The sequence below is a fragment of the Ipomoea triloba genome, chromosome 9 (genome assembly GCF_003576645.1).
Source record: "Ipomoea triloba cultivar NCNSP0323 chromosome 9, ASM357664v1".
Classification (NCBI taxonomy): domain Eukaryota; kingdom Viridiplantae; phylum Streptophyta; class Magnoliopsida; order Solanales; family Convolvulaceae; genus Ipomoea; species Ipomoea triloba.
Genome location: NC_044924.1, coordinates 5,461,153 through 5,485,530, shown reverse-complemented (window position 1 = coordinate 5,485,530; position 24,378 = coordinate 5,461,153). Strand labels below are relative to the sequence as shown.

Sequence of the window (24,378 nt, the reverse complement as noted above, 5' to 3'; positions counted from 1 at the left end):
ATATATATATATATATATATATATATATATATATATATATATATATATATATATATATATATATATAGGACTGTGTTTAGGTGCGAATTACTCGCCTATGAGAGAAGTTAGAACACATGTCATCCGTCCACGTGTCCAGATCTAACGGATTAGAAACACTTATTTAAAAAAAAAACATGATAGATGGCATTTTCATAAATAATTGAACATTTAAGTGCAAGTAAAATATATTACAAGTGCAAGTAGCAGTTCCATATAGTGAATTTAAGTGCAAGTAAATTGTATTACAAGTGCAAGTAAAATGTACACTAAACATGCATCAATACTAAGTGTACCTAACGTTATAACTAATTGCATCTAACATTATAATTAGTTGCACATATGTGTATGAATGTTAAAAAGTAAATTACTTACACTTGTAAGTGAAAATAGGTGCACTTGTATGTGATTTTGAGCACGTACTTAAATATGCAATAATTTTATAAAATCAACGAAAAAACTAAATTTTAAATCTAAACAGTAAATGTTAAACCTTAAGTAGTAAAAAGTGCATGAACCACTAAACCAAATAAAACCAAAAACTCAGTTACAAACTCTAAAATCGAAATCCTAAGTGCAATGTACTTTCGCATTTTTGCAAGTGCAATCTTTTTAATATACTAAATGTACAAATCAAGGAAAGTTTGAGAATTGAATATTTTAGTTTTCAAATTTGCATAGTAATATCGCCACATTTTTTTTTTAAATTTAATTTGATCGGTCTGATTTTTTCAAATGTAAAGCTGATATTAGTTCTTATTTCTCTCATAATGACTTATTCTCATCTCATTTGATTTAATACGTATATAATATTAAGACATAAACTCCAAACATCAAAGCTAATTATATTCGTCTCGCACTTTATGTATAATAGTTTAATTTGCTGCAGACATGATTAGACTACATACGCATTAGGTATATTTATTTCATTATTTCTGTCATTAACCAAAAGTGATTAATTAACTGCAGTCTGAAGCGTACATGCATAATGTACATCAACGCAACTCACATGCCTAGCCTCTCACATTGTGTAGGTAAGGAACCAAGAAAAAATGTTCAATCTTAATCAAGTTGGTCTTAATATGATAATCATAAGGTTTCGAATTTAGATCATTGTGAAATTTGTTTATTGACCTTCTTGATTTGAGTCGGACAATCATTGAAAACTTAGGCTGGTTACCTTATTGTAAACTTGTGATTGTCTTATGTCAAATAAAGTCACAAGACAGATTTTATTTGATTCATGTACATTTTTAGATAGTGATTGTGAATTTTTTATGTGAAAAAAAAAAACTAAGAAAAAATTTTCCCATATCTTTATGCCCCAAAAAATAAATTGATACAAATAATATCCTTAGGATTTCCTTCGATGTAGTATTGAGCAATACTCGTAGTGGTCAAAACATGTGTACGAGTTGTTTTGGAAAGATTTAGCTAAGTATATTTGTTTACAATAGTAATATTGTTATTAATATGAGGGGTTAACCCAGACAAGTTGTTTAGCCTATTGATTTGGTAATCCTAATATTATAGGTTTGACACTCAAATGAGCAATTTATTTTTTATTCAAATTTTAGATAAATAAATTATACCATTATTAAAATTTAATAGATATGCCAGCTACAAATCTACAATGTGCCAGCTCCCTTTAGTTTTTTCTTGGTCTGCACTTCATCAATTTCAATTCACTTTTTTCATAATAATCAATTACTCCAAAATAATCTATATTTTAAAAAAGAACTAAAACAGGAAAAAAAAAATCAATATTTCATTCAAAGAACATGTACCTGAAATTTTATTGGGAGCAATGATTATTTGATCTTTAATTATTTACCGAAGCTAAAACAATGTCTTCATAATATTTTTGTATTTATTATATAAACATTAAAGAAAATATATATATGAAGAGGTGTAAAAGACTCGTTATTTTTATTGATAAATTGTCTTGGAAATTTGGAATAGCTATATATTATCAAGAGACAAGAGAAAGAATATGCATTGTTTGGGTAGCTTCTTTTGATTTGATACTGTTATATTTTTAGACTATCAAGGCAATTACTATGAAACAACATTATATGATAATAGAGACTTTTGAGAAAATATGTAGATCACGTCAATATTCAAGTCGTTATTTTATCGAAAAATAAAATATGATATTCTTATAAAAGTCATTCATTTTTGTTGCAAGTGACAATTTGTCATTAATTGACATTTCAAATAACCAAAAAAGAAATAGTCTAAAAAAATAGTCACATCATGACAAAAAAAATTTGTTTGATATTTTTAGATATGAGAAACATTTCCTTTGATGATAAGATATTTGACCAACAAAGAGGATGTGTTGTTTTTATTTTTCTTTCTTTCCCTCTTTGTTTGTTTGTTTTCTTTTTTAGGTAAATTTGCATGCAATATGTGACTGAATAATTTAGCATTTAATTACTTTTTCTATTGATAAATTAATATTTCACTTAAAATATTAATTTCAATAAATCTTTATCCTCAACGTCAGGATTGTTAACTCACATAATCTTTCTTTAACTTATTGAATCGGTTTAGGATTATGTAATTAAAATAATTTGTTTTCACATTTAAAAAATTTTATTTTCTATACACACAAAATTCTATATAAAGTATTTTAAAACTTTGATTTATGGAAAAGTTCACAAACACTGTTCAAATGTGTGAAACACACATTGTAACCTAAATGTTTAATCATCATGTAATTAGTTGATGATATAACCACAAATCACAATCGTAATTAGAGTTCACGACCATAAAGTTTATCAAAGCAGATCATTATATATTTAAATTCTCAATATACATAATTTACCAACATGGAAATTTTTTTCTCTTTGGAAAAAATTTCGAAGAAAATGTGAAGTATTATGTGAAATGATATGATTCCAAGTATGAACTTACTATAGGAAAGAAAGCATGCGCTGAGGAAAATTATTTGAATTGAGAGTATGAAAAAGCATGCATACATTGTCTTGTTTTGGATTAAGTACATACTAAGATTTAAGATAATTTGAAAGGGTCAAAATTACATAATTTAAAAAATTCGAAGTTGCAAATGATATCGAATAATATAAGCAAGAAGAAGGCAGATAAAATTGTAATTACATTAGATATATAATATTAAGTTCCTTAATCAGGTGAGAACCATGTCCTCCAACCCATTGATCTAGTAGATCTAACGGTTGAAATAAACAAAATTGTGTAATATTTATGAAAATGACCCCACTCATTTTAAAAGTTTATAATATTTATGAAAATGACCCCGCTCATTTTTTACTTGATTTCTCATCCATCAGATCTTGCAGATCAATGGTTTAGATTTGTCCTCACATCCACACCTAAAGAATTGTTCTCACCAGAATAATCCTTAATCGGGTGAGAACCATGTCCCAGGTGAGAACGTAAGGACAAATCCAAACCATTGATCTTTTATTTTAAATACTACTAACTCTATTACAATGCAGTATATGTTCATAACTACTTTCTCAACCTATTGAAGCACAAGAGTCAGTATTGCCTTCACTAAGGCTCGAACCCACCACCTCCCGTATAAAGGGAAGGCAAACCATTGATCTAATAGATCTAACGATTGAAATAAACAAAATTTTGTAATATTTATGAAAATGACCCCGCTCATTTTTTACTTGATTTCTCATCCATCAAATCTTATAGATCAATGGTTTAGATTTATCCTCACATCCACACCTAAAGAATTGTTCTCACCAGAATAAAAATCTATATTAATATAATAACATTTTGAATGATTCAACATGGAAGAAACCAAGAAATAATAAAATATAAATTTTTGTAGTTGAATTACTGCCGGTCTTGAGTGGATTCATTTGGCCATGGCTACTATATGCGTGACTTTTAAAATGTGTCCATTTATTTGTATTATTGGATAAGTCATAGGAGAAAAATTTTCCATTAATTCTTTTCTATAACTTAATAATGTGAATTACCTAGAGGACGTTTGGTATGCAGAAAAGTTTAAACTTTCTTAGTAATTTAAAAGATAGGAAAAGTATTCTGATATTTGGTGCATTCTTTGACTTAGAAAAGTTCAGATTAATGAAAATCACATTCCATGATATCAAGTAAAGTAAATCTCACTTACGAGAGGTAAGATACTTTGTCTCTTACATCATTACACATTGTTTATCAAACAAATTTACATCTATGTACATTGTAACACCCCAATTTTCACATCTGGGATTTATTACAAAATCCTAATATTACAATACATTGCGGAAGCGTCTAACCAGCAGAAAACTCGGTGTTACCGCCACGCTCAGGTATCTCTCCTATACCCAAACGTTAAGGCTAAACTTACAACATCGACATCCACTCCCATCTTGTTTAGAGCTCATCGGGCTACTAGAGTCCACACTAATCTGCATCTAATAAAGGACACAATGAAGTGTAGTTAGCACGACGGCTAAGTAAGAAAATCCATTTGTCACTTAAAAGTAGACAAAGGTTTGAAAACATTTTTAGTTTAGAAGTTTTAAAAAAAATCATTTTCATGTCCTTTCAGACAAGTTTGCAAAACTTTCATTTCCAAGAATTTCATCATTTGCAAATAGAACCGCAGCTCTAATGCTCATAATAATCTGAACCGCAGCCCAGAGTAACAATAATTTTCATAGTCAAAAATTCACTTAGTTTCCCTTGAGTAAGCACGAGGCTTTCTTTTTTTCATAACTCCATCTCTTCTCAGCGAATAGACTTCGCTCTGTAGTATGAATTGATCATACAAACCTCGGGCCATGGCATTTCCAGCCTTCCCGTAGGTCTCCTTATCCCAACCTAGGGCCATGGCACTCCAGCCCTCCCGTAGGTCCACCCTTATTCCAACCCCGGGCCGTGGCATTTAAGCCTTCCCATAGGTCCCCACCTTATTCCAGAAACTAAGGGTTTGAAAACATTTTCCTTCCTTCAGTTTTTCTTTCTTAAATCATTTCTTTTGGACATATTTCACAAATGAGTCCAATATTTGATATCGGCTACCTCTTTAGCCCCTGAAGGATTTTCAAACATCATTTTCTCAAACAATAAGGTTTTGACAACCTTTATATCAAAATAGCATACGTTTTTCAACGTAAGTTTTCATAAACATTTTTGGATACACTTCATATGTCCATCTCACACTTAAAATCAACCAACATCCTTAACTATCGTCCTCAACAACTTCCACTATGATCAACACCATTAGATCATAACTTGAGGATATCGTACATCCAAATATATATAAATTCTAATAGGTAAGGTCATTGCCTAACCATAACCCAAAAATCATGAGATTATCATTTAATCTCTATCATTAATCCATGTCCTTAGCATCACCTGATCACCATTAACTCACTAACTACCTCACAATTATCACTAACACATCCATAATCATACTAAGCATAATTCAGAAAATTTCAGCTTGGCGCAGTCCGAAAGATTGAGCCGGTAAAAATAGTTCCCGAACTCTTTTTCACTTGAAATTTTTATGGTAGAACCCCAACTTATAGGACTTGATGTCCGTCAAAAGTTTTGGTCACTTTGATCCACGAATAAACACAGAAAATTCCCTTTTTGCCCTTGGTCCGAAATATTTTTCTCTCCGTCCAGTTTTGGGAAAAATTCCGAAAACTATACTTATACTACTCCGATCATTATGAAATTTTATATGTAGGTTCTACACTTGTTGAACTACATATCTACAAAAAATGGAGTCAAAATACCTTACCAACTTTTCCCAGAAATTCACGGAAGTCACTGCCAGAGACTAGCTTGATTTTACTTCAATATTTTCACAAGTATAAGCCCATATGGACATAAATACAACATATACAAGCATACCCAAGCTATGAACATGTATACAAAAAATATCCCCAAAGCTCCAAAAACACCATATTTCAACCAAAAATCAATTATCCAAATTCAAGTGACTAATTCCAACTTAAGGGAATTCCTTACCTCAATAGAAACTTTTAAACCAAAGTAGTTGCTAGCTCCTTTCTTGAATTCAAAGACCTTAAGAATATTATCACAATAACAATATTTTCATGCACTAAACATCAACACATGAATTCTAGAGATGATTTAATCCAACAAGGTTCAAGATCTTACCTACACTTGTACACTTGGGTTGGAAAAGCTTGGGAGCTCTTAGATCACAAAGGAGGACTAAATCTATTTTTTTTTTTCTTCTTCCTAAGGGTGTAGCCGAAATGAGAGAGGGAGAGAGATGATCTTGGTGTGATTTTGTTCTTGATCTACAAGCAACAAGTGCAATTGCACCATACCTCTTATGACATAGCATTTAATGATCCAATCTTAGGCTAAGATTTGGTTGCCACTTGTCATCACCCTATGGAGTCTCTAGGAAGATCACAACTTAATTGGCCAGTTTATGCTTAAATCAGATGAATGTTCGGAGGATTATAACTTAATTTGGGAAAATTCTAATACCAAAATTATCCTAAAAATAATCCCGTCGCAAATCACCAAATTTGGGAATTTTTCGGTCTCTCGCGAATTATAGGTACAGAGTCCGTAACAATTCATCCCTTACAGTCCATTTAAAATTTTCTTGAACTAACTAGAAGTTCAGGCTTAATCGTATGATATTTAATAATCCCAATTCTAGAAAATTCGAACTGAATCTATATCCTTAAAATTTTCTCGGTTCGTGACCGGTGCGTAGTTCGCAGCCTATCGATAACTAATCCTTAAAAAAATTATTTCGAGCATCAAACCGTCTTCTCTTAAATGTCATAACTTAAAGACCTATTTTCCGAACCTCAAACTTATCGGAAAATACGAGGGGTTACATACATAGTTAAAGTTTTCCGTAATTTATTTTGCAATATGATTCATTACATAACTTTAGAAGGTAGTTAAACTTTCTGATCACCTTTTTAGGTTCCAAGTTCCAACTTATCGTTATAACTTTAGAACTTTAACTTTCTGTTCATTTCTTTGCCATTTTAACTTTTCATAATGTTAATCTAGGAGATTCTACTTTCTTGTCAAAATCTTTAGTAAAGTTAATTCAAGAGATTTTTCTATTTCTTCGTTTCTCAAATTGAGTAGGTAAGAAACCCAAAAAAAAAAAATTAAAGAAAAAAAAAAGAGGACAATTATCCTAGCCAAGTTAGTTAGACAGTTGATTTGTTAATCCTAAAATTTATAATTTGACTCATTGTCAAACCTTTTTATTGACCTTCTTAATTTGAGTGGGGCAGCTATGAACATTTAGGCCCTGTTTGGTAAATGACTGTTGGCTGTTTGGGTTAGAAGGTATGATTTGTTGATAATATTAGCTGATTGTAGAAAGTTGTTTGATAAATTAGCTGTTAGCTGATAGCTGATTGTTATAATTTCTTTTCTCAAAAAGCTAATTGAAAAGACTGCTTTGAGTAGCTAATATGGATTAATTATCCAATGTATTATATTGTATGTAAAGTATGAAATCAATGGAAGAATTTAGGCCAAATCATCTCTTTTATTTATTGATCTTGAGTCCATTAGAGAGAAGAGAGAGCTAGGCCATTTAGGATCTCTTTAGAGAGAAGGAGAGAAAGGGAAAAAAGTCCTTAACTTGAAGGGCTAGGGTCCCTTATATAGGCCCCCTAGACCCGTACCCGATACCGTATAAACGCCAAAAATACGTATAGCGGTAATCCCAGGATATATTCCCTATCAGTAGCCTTTTGAATTTTAGCATTTTGGAGTTACAAAAAGCTTATTAACCAAACAACTAATAGTGGTCAAATAAGCCAAAATTGGTTGATAGACTAATTATTTACCAAACAGGACCTTAGGCTAGTTTACCCCATTATTATAAACTTGTGATCCTTTGTCAGTTAGAGTCACAAGTTAGATTTCATCAATGTATATTTTTAGATTGCAATGAAAACAAGCCTTCTCATATATTTTTATCCCCATAATAAAATTAAATTGATACAAATAATATTCTTAGGATTCCTTTTGATGTAGTATTGAGCAATACTCTAGTGGTCAAATCATGTGCACGAGTTGTTTTGGAAAGATTTAGCTGGGTAGATTTTTTTTTTACAATAGTAATATTGTTATTAATATTCATGCACGAGATGCAATATTTCTCTTTCTTTTCTCAAATATTAAATCTCTTAATAATTTTAAAAAAAAAATAACTCTTAATAAAATTTTCTCTAAACATAAAATAATATTTAACCTCACAATTCTTAAATATTATTTAATTTTTTTTCTATGAAAATTATTATTTATTTAATAACACGTTTGAAATGCTCAAACATACAATTACTATATAAATCTCCAACAGCACGTTTGGTTCACGGAATGAATTTGGAGGGAATATGAATGCTATTCCACAAGGAATGGAATAGGTAAGGAATAGAATATAAATTATATAATATTGTTTGGTTCGTTGAAGGAATAGACTTTAAGAATTGTATTCCAGTGTTTGGTTGGTTAAAGGAATGGAAATGGAATAGGTTTTAAAGACATAAATACCCTTATACAATAATAATAATAATAATAATAATAATAATAATAATAATAATAATAATAATAATAATAAGGGTCACACTTGTGTGAGACGGGTCGGGTCGGGTCAAAGCACCATGCAAATGTCATACTTATAGGTGCAAATCTCATACTTATATGCTCAAATATAACACTAATCAAAAATACAATTTTTGTTACTTATAAGATAAAAAGTAATACATTTTTCATAATAAGTAATGTTGACAAGTGCCTCTCACTTATAAGGTCAAATATAATACTTTTGAGGAAAAATGTAATACTTTTAAATCGAAATGTAAAAGTATTATATTTTCCCTTAAAAGTATTACATTTACCCTAATAAGTAAAAAAAAAAATTTATTCATGATTAGTATTACATTTGAGCATATAAGTATGTCATTTGTGCATATAAGTTTTATATTTGCATCATGACCCGACCCGTCTCACGGTGAGACGGTCTCACACAAGTTTTTGCCTAATAATAATAATAATAATAATAATAATGATGATGATAATAATTGACAACTCATATAAACAAATACACATGTGTGTGTGTATGCATAATAATAATAATAATAATAATAATAATTATTATTATTATTATTATTATTATTATTATTATTATTATTATTATTTTGTGTGTGTTTATATATATATATATATATATATATATATATGTATATATATATGTATGTATGTATGTATGTATGTATGTATGTATGTATGTATGTATGTATGTATTGATAGGTAAAGATTATAATTAATTAAATATATACATTTATATAATACATTATATTTATTAAATATAAATATTAAATAATGTACAAAGGGTATTTTTGGTATTTATCATGCAAAAGCTATTCCCAAGAGAATGGGAATAGCTAATACCATAGGCCCCCAAGGAATGGCTTTTCCCTTTGCAAAGGTAACAGCTCATTCCTTGGAATGTCATTCCCATGATAAAATGAACAAAACAAACAATGGAATAGGTCATTCCAAGGAATGCTATTCCATTCCTAACCAATTCCATGAACCAAACATCCCACAACATTATACACGTTTGAAAAATAATTATCAACTTTGAATTTATGAAGTAATTTGTATTTGTTCTAGAAGATATCATGATGTTTGTTGTTTTTTTTGGGTACTAAAAGTCATTGTTATGTTTCTTCAACAAGAAAACTCAAAAGTTATTCTACAGTATTCACAGAATCATGATTCAAAGTCGCCTCCTATTATTATATATTAACACTTCATTTCTCCTTTTCATTTTCTCCCACCCAAAAAAAAAAAAAAAAAAAAAAAAAAAAAAAAAACCCTCTCTAATGCTTATAACTTATAGCCAAATTTATGGACGAAGTCACGTAACCAAAAAAGTCATATGTTCAAATGTTGGTGGAATACAGAATTTGTACATTGCATGCTAACTAATACACACCGGTAAACATTAAAATATGATGTCCTTAATCAGGTGAGAGCTATTTCTTAGGTGAGAATTGTAGACAAATCAACATCATTGATCTAGTAGATCTAATGGTTGAAAATAAACAAAACTTTTGTAATATTTATGAAAATAACCTTGCATATTTTAAAAATTAATAATATTTATAAAAATAATCCAGCTCATTTTTTTTACTTCTTCTCATCCATTAGATCTTGCTGATCATGGTTTGGATTTGTCCATAAGTTCTCACATGAACATTGATACTTATATGGTTAAGATTATATATACACGCAGAAGAGTATAAGATAACATTAAGATATAAACTCCATACATCGAGATGACTCTTTGCACGTGAACCATTCCATATATATATAGTCCGGTTCGGATGTGTGAACTCCTATCAACCGTTTAGATGAAAGATCTAACGACCTAGGTGTTTGAAGTGGTCATCATGTCAAAAGATTATAAATCACAAAATTAAGTAAGATTAAAGGTGCATGCACAATGTGGATTACATTTTCGATCACTTGTAAACAAAAGTCTCTTTAATTTTTTTTACTTTTCATGTTTAATTAATTCAATAAAAGTGGAGCACGTGTATTGTGTAACCTATAAAATCTTCATAGTCAAAATATTTACGCGTCTCCAATGCCTATAAATATAATTCTCCATGGGATGGATAAATCATTATATTCAATCAACAATCATATCAGCTCAGGATAGGAAAATGAAAACCCCAAAGTGTTGTGTCGTTGTAGCATTTATTTCCATTGTTTTCTCCTTAATTTGTTTCCCAGCAGCCTGCAGTAGCATTCATGCCCATCAAGATTTTGTGTACTGTCTTTCCAGCAAGATCAGAAATAATGCCACCTCTCAGGTAGTCTACACTCCCAACAGCCCATCATTCTTGCCCATCCTGAATATGTCCGCCCAGAATTCCAGGTTCACGGGGCCCGGAACCCCCAAACCTGTAGTCATCATCACACCTTTACGGGAATCCCACGTCCGAGCTGCACTCATTTGCTCCCGAAAGTATAACATCCAGCTCAGGACCCGAAGCGGCGGCCACGATTATGAGGGCCTTTCCTTTGTTTCCAGCCTCCCCTTTGCCATTCTCGACTTGATCAAGTTCCGGTCGATCGAGGTTAACGTTGGGGAGAAGACGGCGTGGGTCCAAACCGGAGCCACGCTAGGTGAACTCTATTATAGCATTGCTAATAAGAGCGACACTTTAGCTTTTCCGGCGGGTATTTGTCCCACGGTGGGCACGGGTGGCCACATCAGCGGCGGCGGGTACGGGATGTTGTTGCGAAAATATGGGTTGGCGGCGGACCACGTGATTGACGCCCGAATCATGGATGTTAACGGGAGAATCCTGGACCGGAAATCCATGGGGGAGGATCTCTTCTGGGCTATCAGGGGCGGCGGGGGCGCTAGCTTCGGCGTCATACTCGCCTGGAAACTGGAACTGGTTCCCGTGCCTGAAACCGTCACGGTATTCAACATTTCCAAAATCCCCGAACAAAACTTAACCAACCTATTGTATAAATGGCAGTTTTTCGCCAACAAGGCCGACAGAAACCTATACCTCAGAGTCCTCCTACAAAACACCAACACTACTACTACCAATGGGGGGATAACAGTAGAGGGTTTGTTCAGTGCACTATACCTCGGAAGATCCGAAGCCTTGCTAGCCATGATGCAGAAAGGATTTCCAGAATTGGGCGTCACCAAATCCGACTTAACGGAGATGAGTTGGATCAACTCCGTAACCTATCACTTCCCCGTCGACAGCCTACTCAACCGCTCCTTCAATCTCAAACAGAGCTACAAGATCAAGTCCGACTACGCCAAACGCCCCTTTACCCCCCAAACTTTCCAAGGGATGTTAGAACTGTTTAAAGAAGAAGACATCAACGGGCCGCAAATGCAGCTTATTCCCTATGGAGGGATAATGGATGAGATTTCGCCCTCAGAAACGCCTTATCCACACAGGGCAGGTAACCTATTTTTCCTCGGATACACCAATGGATGGGACGAAGTCGGCCAACTGGCGGCTGAGAAGCATCTCTCATGGATGCGGAAACTTTACGATTACTTGACTCCCTATGTTTCCAACAATCCCAGAGAATCCTACTCCAATTACAGGGATTTTGACCTGGGACAAAACAATTTGGTGGGGACAACCAGCCTAGCTCAGGCAAGTTCTTGGGGATATAAATATTTCATGAATAACTTCTATAAGCTTGCCAAAGTGAAGGCTTTGGTAGATCCAGATAACTTCTTCAGGAGTGAACAGAGCATTATTCCACTTTCATCTCCACTCTGACCGAATTCATCATTGCCGACACAACATTTATATATGACTCTTCTGCATTCTAGTTACAATAAAATTATTCAGTTTCCCTCTCTTTGTATTGTTGTTATTGCAAATTTATCCTTTATCATCCATGCATGTCATAGGAATAAACACATACTCTGATCTTTGTATTCTTCAAAATACATTACTTTGTTTCTGTACTTTGTAATTTAAATTATTGTTGATCAATAATAAAGTTTTTTATTCTCATGTATGTGAGTCAATGATAAAGTTCTTTATTCGCATAATAAAAATTATACAAGTCACACAATCGGTAAGTCTATGATAATTGCTTGTTACTCATGATATAAATTATAATATATATTACAAAACTTTTAGTACCATCCAGTTTGAAATAAATCAACTATTAATTATAATAGATATTGTAGTGTTTATATATCAAATTTTGAGTAAATTTCATTTTTGGTCTTAGATTTATGGGTGACAATTCACTTTTAGTCCTTTTTTATTAGAACAACATCATTTGGTACTAGTATTATTGCGGCATGATCATTTTTAGTCCTTCATAAAAAAAAATCTTCGAAATATCGTCAAATACAAAGACATTTTAATCTTTTTTATACAAAGTATGTTGAACCGCTGTATTTTTTATGTTTTTTTTTTTTTTGAAAACATCCATAATTGAAGAGCGAAATGCCCTTGTATTTAACGATATTTTAACTGTTTTGTTGATAAAGGAAAATAGTTATGTCACAATAATATTAGGACCAAAAGTGGATGTTCTAATAAAAATGGACTTAAAGTGGATTGTCACCTATAAATCTAGGACCAAAAATGGAATTAACTCTCAAATTTTGATACTATTTAGGATAAAATGATTTTTACTAGCTAGCGATAAATATTGTAATACTTGTAGGTGAAATTGTGATACTTACAAAGTGTAATTCTAACGTAAATATTGTAATCCTAGCCGCTGGTATTCCATCATTCGTTGTGGTCTGTTCTCATGGAGTCTTGATTTTTATTTTGATTATTATCTTGGTGAAGAAAACGGGCTATTTGTCCGATTTTGTCGCACATCGTAGTCAGGGAGTAATCTAGAAGATATCTAAGAAAGATTAAGAAGAGTCACACAAGTGCTATAAGATATCACTGTCATATTTCATGTGTTATGCGCAGTATACACTTTAGAATATATCTTAGATAAGGCAAAAACTTGTGTGAGACCGTCTCACCGTGAGACGGGTCGGATCGGATCGGACCAAGATGAAAATGTAATACTTATACGCACAAATGTCATACTTATATGTTCAAATATAATACTAATCAGAAATAAAAATTTTGTTACTTATAAGGGTAAATGTAATACTTTTAAGGGAAAATACAATACTTTTATATTTCGAATTAAAAGTATCATATTTTGCCTCAAAAGTATTATATTTTCCCTTATAAGTGAGGGGTACTTGTCAACATTACTTATTATGAAAATATAATACTTTTTCTCTTATAAGTAACAAAAATTGTACTCCTAATTAGTATTATATTCAAGCATATAAGTATGACATTTGCACATATAAGTATGACATTTGCATGATGCTCCGACCCGTCTCACGGGTAAGGATCCGTAAGACGGTCTCACACAAGTGTGACCCCTTAGATAAAATTTTTAGTTTTGTTTCCTTACTAGTTCTGATCAACATACAACATAAATATAATATTGGTTGATATTTTGTAAAAAATCGCAATTTTTACATTAAAAATAAATAATGGACCGTAAGTTGGTTAGAATTTTCTTCAATTCTAACATATAATATTGAATGAAAATTCTGATAAACACGCCATGTTGGATAATAAAATCCACATGTAATACTAATTAATTTCATTTGTAATACTAGTTAAACTATTATGTATTGCGAGGACAACTAGATTCCTATTTCAAATCAGACGAAAAGATTGACAGATACTTTATACTAAGCATGCAGCATGGCGCGTGCTACCGGTAGAATTAATCCAAACACAAATTAACCTCAGATTAGAGCTGAGTTTGCAAACAACATAAATTTCTGCTATCAAACTGGAGATGAAACTGGAAGGCTCTGTTCATCCCTAAAGAAGTTATTTGGATCTACCAAAGCCTTCACTCTCGCAAGCCGATAGAAGTTATTCAAGAAATATTTGTACCCCCAAGGCGTTTGGTTGGAAGGAATTTAAATTTCATTCCCACTTAATTCTGAAACCAACTAAATTCCTTCTTTTGGTGGTAGGAAATTGGAATTCCCTCATTTTCATGGAATTAGAATCTCATGCCCCCTTGGATTTTATTTCCATGAATTTTAGGAATAAAAAATATACTCATGAGACAAAATTACCCCTCTCTTTTTTAACCTAAGATTGGTATATGACATTCTCTTTTAGCTAATACCGTCAACAGGAGCGGTCTATTGTCCTTCTAAGTCAAAATTTTCGATAAATAAATTATACCTTTAATAAAATTTAATAGATATATGGAGCAATTTTCTAATTATAATTTTCACAGTACACTAAAATTAAATTACAACATAAATAAGTAATTAACCTTATAGTGCTTAATCATATGAAAACAAAATATAATTGAAGACCAAATAATTCAATATTAAAACGTTGACATAAATTGGTTTAATTCTGGCAAAGATGTTGAGCTAGCCCTTTCAACATATAATAATATTTGTTTTTATTATATAAACATTAAAGAAAATATAATGAGGTGTAAAAGAATACGCCGTCGTATTTTTATTGATAAATTGACTTTCTATATTTTGCATGGAAATTTGGAATAGCTATATAATGTCAACTGTCAAGGTCTCTTGACAAAAGAGAGAATACAATATGCATTGTTTGGATAGCTTCTTTTTATTTTATATTATTATATTGTTAGACCATGCATCAACACAATTAGTTTGAAACAACATTAAATAATAATAATAGATACTGTTTTGAAAAAATATGTTGATAACGTCAATATTCAAGTCGTCATTTTAATGAAGAACAATTGATGAAGTAGTCTTTTGGGTGAGTGGATGTGTAAGAGGGTGTCCTTACACCGGATATCGTTCTCACAAGGATTAGCGATATTAGTAGAGCTTTAGTGTTCCAAGCATAAGATACTAATGTTCCTTATGAAAATCTAGCTAAATCGAAGGGTTGATTTGGATACAAACACAATCTCGAACAACAAACTATAATGAAAACAATTGATAATAAAGTGGATGTAGATAGGAACTAAAGGTAGGTCAAGATATTGAAACCAAATTGGGGACCAAAAGATGATAGATGTCATATAATAATAGGGAAGCCTCTCTCAAAGTCATCCCACACTCCTAAAACATTCAAAGACATTCTCATGACTCAAGAATGTCTAAGAGGCATTTCATCAAACACTTGGTGTACATAACATCACACACTCCCCTTTTTTCAAAGGTGAAGTATGGTTGATCAACTCCTTCAACTAAGATTAGGTTGTCACTCCCTAATCAGGACTCAAATAATCATGTCAATCAACAACATCAAAGTCATGTCTCAACTTTCATTAACCAATTCAAAATCATCCATCAAATACCTAGCCTACATCCCTACCTCCCTCCAAGGAGAACTAATCACACATAAGCATAATGAAAAATAACACAAGATTCATAATCAACAAGGAATTCCATAACAAACACAAGATAAAGATCAAAGCAATAAAATAAGAAAGTAAATTGCAAGAAATGAAATAAAGAGAAGAAAAACTTATCTAGTGAAAATGGATATGAAATCCTTGAAATCCAAGATTTCAAAATGTTTAGGAACCTAAATATAAGTTTAATCTAACCTAAAAATATCAAAGAAAATGAAAGAGAGAAGCTAGGGTTCTAAAATGAGTCGGAACCAAGTTAAAATGGCTGGTTAAATACAAGCAAGGGAGGCTGGCCACGGGTGTGGCCGAGCCCGTGGACAGAAACACGGGCATACTGCCCAGTGGCCACGGGCATACTGCCCAGTGGCCACGGGCGTGGCCAGACCCGTGGCCACAATTGCGGCCACCTGCGGGAAGGATTTCTGTGCACATTGTCCATCTTCTAGGCTAATTTTCACCCCTAAATCCTTTGAATTAGCGTTTGTTGTCTTCATCAAAGTTGTAGCCCTTCAAGTTAGCTTTCCAATTATATAAAAATCACTTGATTTGGACATTCCTACACAGATATGATAAAAAAAAAAAAAAAAAAAAAAAAAAAAAAAAACGAGCAGTGGACTAATTGTGCGGGAATCTCAACTTCTTGCTCTTTTGCTCCAATTTTGCCTTTGTTTGTCCAAATGACCAAGACCATTAAAAGCACCACTCTTTGGTTCTTCAAGAGGTATTTCTCTCATCTTCATAGTTTCTTCTAAGCTCCCATTGACTCTACATGCATTCAAATTGCTCCAAAAATCATCGAATTCATCTAAGTCATCAAGAATTATATGATTCCAAGTATGAACTTACTATAGGAAAGAAAGCATGCTCTGAGGAAAATTATTTGAATTGAGAGTATGAATAAGCATGCATATATACATTGTCTTGTTTTGGATTAAGTACATACTAAGATTTAAGATAATTTGAAAGGGTCAAAAGTACATCATTTGAAAATTTTGAAGTTGCAAATGTTATCGAATAATCTAAGCACAAAGAGGCAGGCAGATAAAATTGTAATTACATTAGATATATAATATAACAACATTTTGAATGATTCAACATTGAATTTAATTGCATTTAGACTTATTGGTGTTTTGGTCGATATATCAGAAATTGCCCGTAAACTGTAAACCCACTAAACCGAGTAGAAGAATCCAAGAAATAATAAAATATAAATTTTCAATGGTTGAATTACTGCCGGTCTTGAGTGGCTTCATTTGGCCATGACTGCGTGACTTTGAAATTGTGCCCATTTATTTGTATTAGTGGGTAAGTCATAGGAGAAAAATTTTCCACTAATTATTTTTCTATATAACTTAATAATGTGAACATTTAGAGGAGGTTTGGTAGAAAGTTTGAATTTTTCTAGAAATTTAAAAGATTGGAAAATTATTCTGGTACAATTTTTTTCTTGGAAAAGTTCATGTTAATGGAATTCACATTCCATGATGTAAATCTTACTTGAAGATATATTAGATTCTTTTTCCAGGTGACCGAAAATCTACTAATTTTATTCAATTACGTATTTATCATTTTTTGGTCTAAGTTAAAAGTTTCTTCTAAATATAAAAAATTTCTCTCTCTCTCTATCTATATATATATATATATATATATATATATATATATATATAGGATCAGATGCAAAAGCTCTCCCATGTAAAACATGCGGATTACTCTTGCTAAAATCAACAGCACAGAATAAAGATAAATTTGTTTTAAAAAATGGTGACATTATAGTAATTTTGCGTACTGTTGAAAACTTGATGTGCATATTTTCAAATCTTAAGGTGCTTCATTTTAACACTTAAGGTGCGTCAACTTGAAACTTAAATGGCATGATTTTGAACCTTTAAGGTGCATTAGTTCCACAATGGTAGGAGGAGAATGCATTCAGTTCCACGAAGCACTTTTTTTATTTTTTAAAATTTCCTTTATTTGAGCTGTTTGATCAAGATTAGATCAACAACTCAAATCTCATTTCATCTTTCACCTGGAAAATCTTTGCACGTGAACCATTCCGTATGTGAACTTGTGAACTCCTATAGTCTAATCTACCGTTTTGATGAAAGATCATATGATCGAGATGTTTGGAGTGGTGCAGTGATATATATTTACTATGCCAAAAAAATTATAAACCAAAAGATCGATCAAGTAAGATTAACCGACCACAATAGGTTCATTTGTAAACGGAAGTCTTTGTTGTTTTTTTTCTTTTAATTAATTCAATAAAAGTGGCGTACGTGTATTGTGTAACATATATATATATATAAATCTTCATAGTCAACAACTCCGATCCCACCTAAAAAATTTCCGCGTCTCCAATGCCTATAAATAGAATTCTCCATCGGATGGATAAATCATCATATTGAATCAACAATCATATCAGCTAAGGATACGAAAATGAAAAGCCCAATGTGTTTTGTGGTTGTAGCATTTATTTTTTCCTTAATTTGTTTCCCAGCAGCCTGCAGTAGCATTCATGCTCATCATCAAGATTTTGTGCACTGTCTTTCCAGAAAGCTGAGAAATAATAATGCCACCTCTCAGGTAGTATACACTCCCAACAGCCCATCATTCTTGCCCATCCTGAATCTCTCTGCCCAGAATTCCCGGTTCACGGGCCCGGGAACCCCCAAACCTGTAGTCATCATCACACCTTTACGGGAATCCCACGTCCGAGCTGCACTCATTTGCTCCCGAAAGTATAACATCCAGCTCAGGACCCGAAGCGGCGGCCACGATTACGAGGGCCTTTCCTTTGTTTCCACCCTCCCCTTTGCCATTCTGGACTTGATCAAATTCCGGTCGATCAAGGTTAACGTTGGGGAGAAGTCGGCGTGGGTCCAAACCGGAGCCACGCTAGGTGAACTCTATTATACCATTGGTAATAAGAGCGACACTTTAGCTTTTCCGGCGGGTATTTGTCCCACGGTGGGCACGGGTGGCCACATCAGCGGCGGCGGGTACGGGATGTTGTTGCGAAAATATGGGTTGGCGGCGGACCACGTGATTGACGCCCGAATCATGGATGTTAACGGGAGAATCCTGGACCGTAAATCCATGGGGGAGGATCTCTTCTGGGCTATCAGGGGCGGCAAATCCATGGGGGAGGATCTCTTCTGGGCTATCAGGGGCGGCGGCGGCGCTAGCTTCGGCATCATCTGGGCTATCAGGGGCGGCGGCGGCGCTAGCTTCGGCATCATACTCGCCTGGAAACTGGAACTGGTTCCCGTGCCTGAAACCGTCACCGTATTCAACATTTCCAAAACCCTGGAACAAAACTTAACCAACCTATTGTATAAATGGCAGTTTTTCGCCAACAAGGCCGACAGAAACCTCTACCTCAGAGTCGTCCTACAAAACACCAACACTACGAATGGAGAGAGAACAGTAGAGGGTTTGTTCAATGCACAATACCTCGGAAGATCCGAAGCCTTGCTAGCCATGATGCAGAAAGGATTTCCAGAATTGGGCGTCACCAAATCTGACTTAACCGAGATGAGTTGGATCAACACCGTAACCTATCACTACCCCGTCGACAGCCTACTCAACCGCTCCTTCAATCTCAAACAACGGAGCTTCAAGATCAAGTCCGACTATGCCAAACGCCCCTTTACCCCCCAAATTTTCCAAGGGATGTTGGAACTGTTTAAAGAAGAAGACATCAACGGGCCGAATATGCAGCTTGTTCCCTACGGAGGGATAATGGATGAGATTTCGCCCTCGGAAACACCTTATCCACACAGGGCAGGTAACCTATTTTTCCTCGGATACGCCACTGGATGGGACGAAGTCGGCCAAGTCGCGGCTCAGAAGCATCTCTCATGGATTCGGAAGCTTTACGATTACTTGACTCCCTATGTTTCCAACAATCCCAGAGAATCCTACTCCAATTACAGGGATCTTGACCTCGGGCAAAACAATTTGGTCGGGACAACCAGCTTGGCTCAGGCAAGTTCTTGGGGTTATAAATATTTCATGAATAACTTCTATAGGCTTGCCAAAGTGAAGGCTTTGGTAGATCCAGATAACTTTTTCAGGAGTGAACAGAGCATTATTCCACTTTCATATCCACTATGATCGAATTGATTGCCGACACAACATTTATGACTCTCCATTCTACTTACAATAAAATTATTTAGTTTCCCTCTCTTCGTTTTATTGTTATTGTAAATTTCTCTTTTATCATTCATGTCATAGGACTAGAACATACTCTTTGTATTCTTCAAAATACATTTCTTTGTTTGTGTACTTTGTAATTTAAATTGATCAATAATAAAGTTTTTTATTCCCATGTGAGTGAATAATAAAATTCCTTGTTCCCATAATAAAACAAATATACAAGCTAAGTCACACTTTTGCATGTGCTGCTGTGACCATGGTTGCAGTAGGCGCTAGGCACTAGTCGGGCGGTAGACTAGCGCCTTTAAGCTGTCTAAGCGGTTCTAGGCGGCGACCTATAAAAACAAAAAATTAATTCATGTGTGTAGCAGTGTAGGTGTATGTCATATATTATATTATATATATTATATATATCTCTCTTACTTCTCTTACTTATATAAATAAATAAATTTAAATATATATAAATATAATAATAAAATTAATAAGGCCGACTCGCTCGAGTTAACTCGGCTAACTCTGCCGAGTTGGGCGAGTTAACTCGGTCAAATTCGGCCTTGTCGGCCGAGTTAGGCACTAGGCAGCCGGCCACGTCACCTAGGTGGACGCCTAGGAGCAATTCGCCTCGGTCTAGAGATGAAAGGCTAATTTTATTATTGTCATATTTCATTGTTATGCTCACTAAACACTTTAGAATATATCTTTGATTGAAACTTTAGTTTTGTTTCCTTACTAGTTCTGACCAACACACAACATAAATATTGGTTGATGTTTTGTAAAAAGTCACAAATTTTATACATTAAAAAATAAATAATGGACCGTAAGTTGGTTAGAATTTTCTTCAATTCTAAACATATAATATTGGATGAAAATTCTGATAAACATGCTATGTTGGACAATAAAATCCACATGTAATACTAATTAATTTCATTTGTAATACTAGTTAAACTATTATGTATTATGATGACAACTGGATTACTATTTCAAATCAGTATTCACCATCAAACCAAATGAAAAAGATTGACAGATACTTTATACTAAGCATGCAGAATGGCGCGTGCAACCGGTAGAATTAATCCAAACACAAATTAACCTCAGATTAGAGCTGAGTTTGCAAACAACATAAATTTCTGCTATCAAACTGGAGATGAAACTGGAAGGCTCTGTTCATCCCTAAAGAAGTTATTTGGATCTACCAAAGCCTTCACTCTCGCAAGCCGATAGAAGTTATTCAAGAAATATTTGTACCCCCAAGCACTTGCCTGAGCCAGGCTGGTTTTCCCCACCAAATTGTTTTGTCCCAGGTCAAGATCCCTGTAATTCACGTACGCTTCTCTGGGATTGTTGGAAACATAGGGAGCCAAGTAAGCGTAAAGCTTCCGAATCCATGACAGATGCTTCTGAGCCGCCACTTGGCCGCCTTCGACCCATCCAACGTTGTATTCGAGGAAAAATAGGTTCCCTGCCCTGTGTGGATAAGGCGTTTCTGACGGCGGAATCTCATCCATTCTCCCTCCGTACGGGGTTAACTGCATTTGCGGCGCATTAATGTCGTCTTCTTCTTTGAACAGTTTCCATATCCCTTCCAAAACTTGTTGGGTAAAGGGGCGTTTGGCGTAGTCGGACTTGATCTTGTAGCTCCGTTTGAACTGGTACGTTCGGTTGAGTAGGCTCTCGACGGGGCCGTTATCGTAGTGATAGAGCACTGATTTTATCCAACTCATCTCCGTTAAGTCGGATTTCGTCAGGCCTAATTCTGGAAACCCTTTCTGCATCGTGGCTAGCAAGGCTTCGGATCTTCCGAGGTATAGTGCACTGAACAAACCCCGTACTGTTCTCCCAGTTTGATTCGTGTTCGTGTTTCCGACCAAGATTCTGATTAGGAGATTCCTGTCGGCCTTGTTGGCGAAAAGCTGCCATTTATATATTAGATTCGTTAAGTTTTGTTCCAGAGTTTTGGGAATTGTGAATACCGTGACAATTTTGGGCACGGAAACAAGTTCCAATTTCCAGGCCAATATGACGCCGAAATTAGCACCGCCGCCGCCCCTAATAGCCCAGAAGAGATCCTCCCCCATGGATTTCCGGTCCAGGATTCGCCCGTTAACATCCACGATTCGGGCGTCAATCACGTGGTCCGCCGCCAACCCATATTTTCGCACCATCGCCCCGTACCCACCGCCGCTGATGTGGCCACCCGTGCCCACCGAGGGACAAAACCCGGCCGGAAAACCCAAAGTGTCGCTCTTATTAGCAACGGCATAGTACACTTCCCCAAGCGTGGCTCCGGTTTGGACCCACGCCGATTTCTCCCCAACGTTAACCTCGATCGACCGGAACCTGATCAAGTCAAGAACCGCAAACGGGAGCCTGGAAACATACGAAAGGCCCTCGAAATCATGGCCGCCGCTTCGGGTCCTCAGCTTAATGTTATACTTCCGGCAGCAAATCACGGCGGCTTGGACGTGGGATTCACGTAAAGGTGTGATGATGACTACAGGTTTGGGGGTTCCGGGCGCCGTGAACCGGAAATTCTGGGCGGAGAAATTCAGGATGGGCAAGAATGAAGGGTTGTTCGGAGTGTAGACAACCTGAGAGGTGGCATTTCTCAGCTTGCTGGAAAGACAATAGAGAAAATCTTGAGGGCTTGCATTAATGGTGGCTGGGAAAGAAATTAAGGAAATTAATGCTAGAAGGAAAGAACACTTTGGGGCTTTCATCTTCATTTTCTTTACTTTGTTGATTGATATAATGATTTAGTGATGGACAATTTATAGGCATTGGAGAATCAATCATGTTTAATACCGAGTAATATTTTAGGTGGGAGGTGTTGACTATGAAGATTTTATATGTTAGACTATATACGCCATTTTTATTAAAATAAAATAAAAAGACTTACCTTGAGTAAACGTATGTGTTTAATTGCTTAAACTCTACTAAATTTTATTTATAAATTTATTTTGAAAAAAGGTCAAATAGACCCTTAAACTTCTATACAAAAAAATAATGAATAACTCCAATGTGAAATTCTCTCACGGATCTTTATCCCCGAGTCGAGTCTAGTCAAAATAAAAATGTGATAATTTGTAATATTTGTACTTGAGACCATCTCACACAAATTTTTGTCGAAAACAATTAGGTAGTTGAATTTTAAAAAGTTACGTTATAATTAAACATATTTTTTTTTACGTGTATTTGAACTCAATAGTCTATTATCCACAAGTAATTAGAGTTTCAAGTTTCAACAATTAGCTACCATTGAACGGTCTCCAGTCGCCTTCGTCACTAAAGAAGACGATCGCCTACCATTTAACAGTCGCTAGTCGTCGATTTCGATCCTCGGAACCTTAATACTAGTGGATAATAAGCTATTGGATCCAAATACCTAAAAATTATAAGTTGATGGGATTAATTGTAACTATTTGAAGTTCATATGACTAATTATTTTTTTAATAAAGTTTATTTAAGTGTTTATTTGACACTTTTTTCTATTTGTTTTAAAAGTGATAGTCCAATACTATAAGCTTGAAATTTTGTATAAGAAATTTTAAATTCAGTTGTTTTTTCATTTAAGTTACTTATATATTAACATTTCGCATAAATTTATTTTAGAGATTGTTTTATTTAATTTCGTTCAACTTTGTTAATAGTGCAAGGCTTGTACAAGTTTAAATATTCTTCCACTAATAAATGGTAAGTGTTGGATATCCAACGCTAAATGATTATATTAACATTATTAAGTTATATAGAAAAAAAATTAATGGAAAATTTTGCTAGTATGACTAATGACTTATCCAATAATACACATAAATGGACACATTTTCAAAGTCACGCATATATATATGTGTGTATAGTATGACCAAATGAAGCCACTCAGGGCCGGCAGTAATTCAACTAAAAAAATTTATATTTTATTATTTCTTGGATTCTTCCACGACTCGGTTTAGTGGTTTGCAGTTTACAGGCAATTTCTGACCAAAACACCAATACCTCTAAGTGCAATTAAATTCTGTATTGAATCATTCAAAATGCTATTATATTATATTATATTATATTATATATCTAATGCTATTAGATTTTTATCTGCCTGCCTCTTTGTGTTTAGATTGTTGGATATCATTTGCAACTTCGACTTTTTCAAATTTATGTAATTTTGACCCTTTCAAATTATCTTAAATCTTAGTATGTACATGTACTTAATCCAAAACAAGACAATATATGCATTCTTAT

The 24,378-nt window shown here is 34.0% G+C and overlaps 3 protein-coding genes across 4 annotated transcripts; 2 read left to right on the top strand and 1 right to left on the bottom strand.

The window, feature by feature from the left end:
• Positions 1-10,791: 10,791 nt before the first annotated feature.
• Positions 10,792-12,397, top strand: LOC116028815 (berberine bridge enzyme-like 15). Its single transcript, XM_031270643.1, has one exon. The coding sequence runs from the start codon at positions 10,944-10,946 to the stop codon at positions 12,348-12,350; it is 1,407 nt and encodes a 468-aa protein (XP_031126503.1). The 5' UTR covers positions 10,792-10,943; the 3' UTR covers positions 12,351-12,397.
• A 6,010-nt stretch (positions 12,398-18,407) lies between these two features.
• On the top strand, positions 18,408-20,323 carry LOC116028814 (tetrahydrocannabinolic acid synthase-like). 2 transcript variants are annotated; one of them, XM_031270642.1, is made up of 2 exons: positions 18,408-19,106; positions 19,191-20,323. In XM_031270642.1, exons 1-2 carry the CDS (start codon positions 18,430-18,432, stop codon positions 20,107-20,109), a joined length of 1,596 nt encoding a protein of 531 aa, XP_031126502.1. In that variant the 5' UTR covers positions 18,408-18,429; the 3' UTR covers positions 20,110-20,323. The 2 variants fall into 2 exon arrangements, with proteins under 2 accessions (XP_031126502.1, XP_031126501.1); XM_031270641.1 differs by having other exon boundaries at positions 18,408-19,118; positions 19,203-20,323.
• Positions 20,324-21,104: 781 nt separating this feature from the next.
• On the bottom strand, positions 21,105-22,874 carry LOC116029181 (berberine bridge enzyme-like 15). The gene has a single exon (XM_031271088.1). It carries the CDS (start codon positions 22,872-22,874, stop codon positions 21,285-21,287), a length of 1,590 nt encoding a protein of 529 aa, XP_031126948.1. The 3' UTR covers positions 21,105-21,284.
• Positions 22,875-24,378: the final 1,504 nt, after the last annotated feature.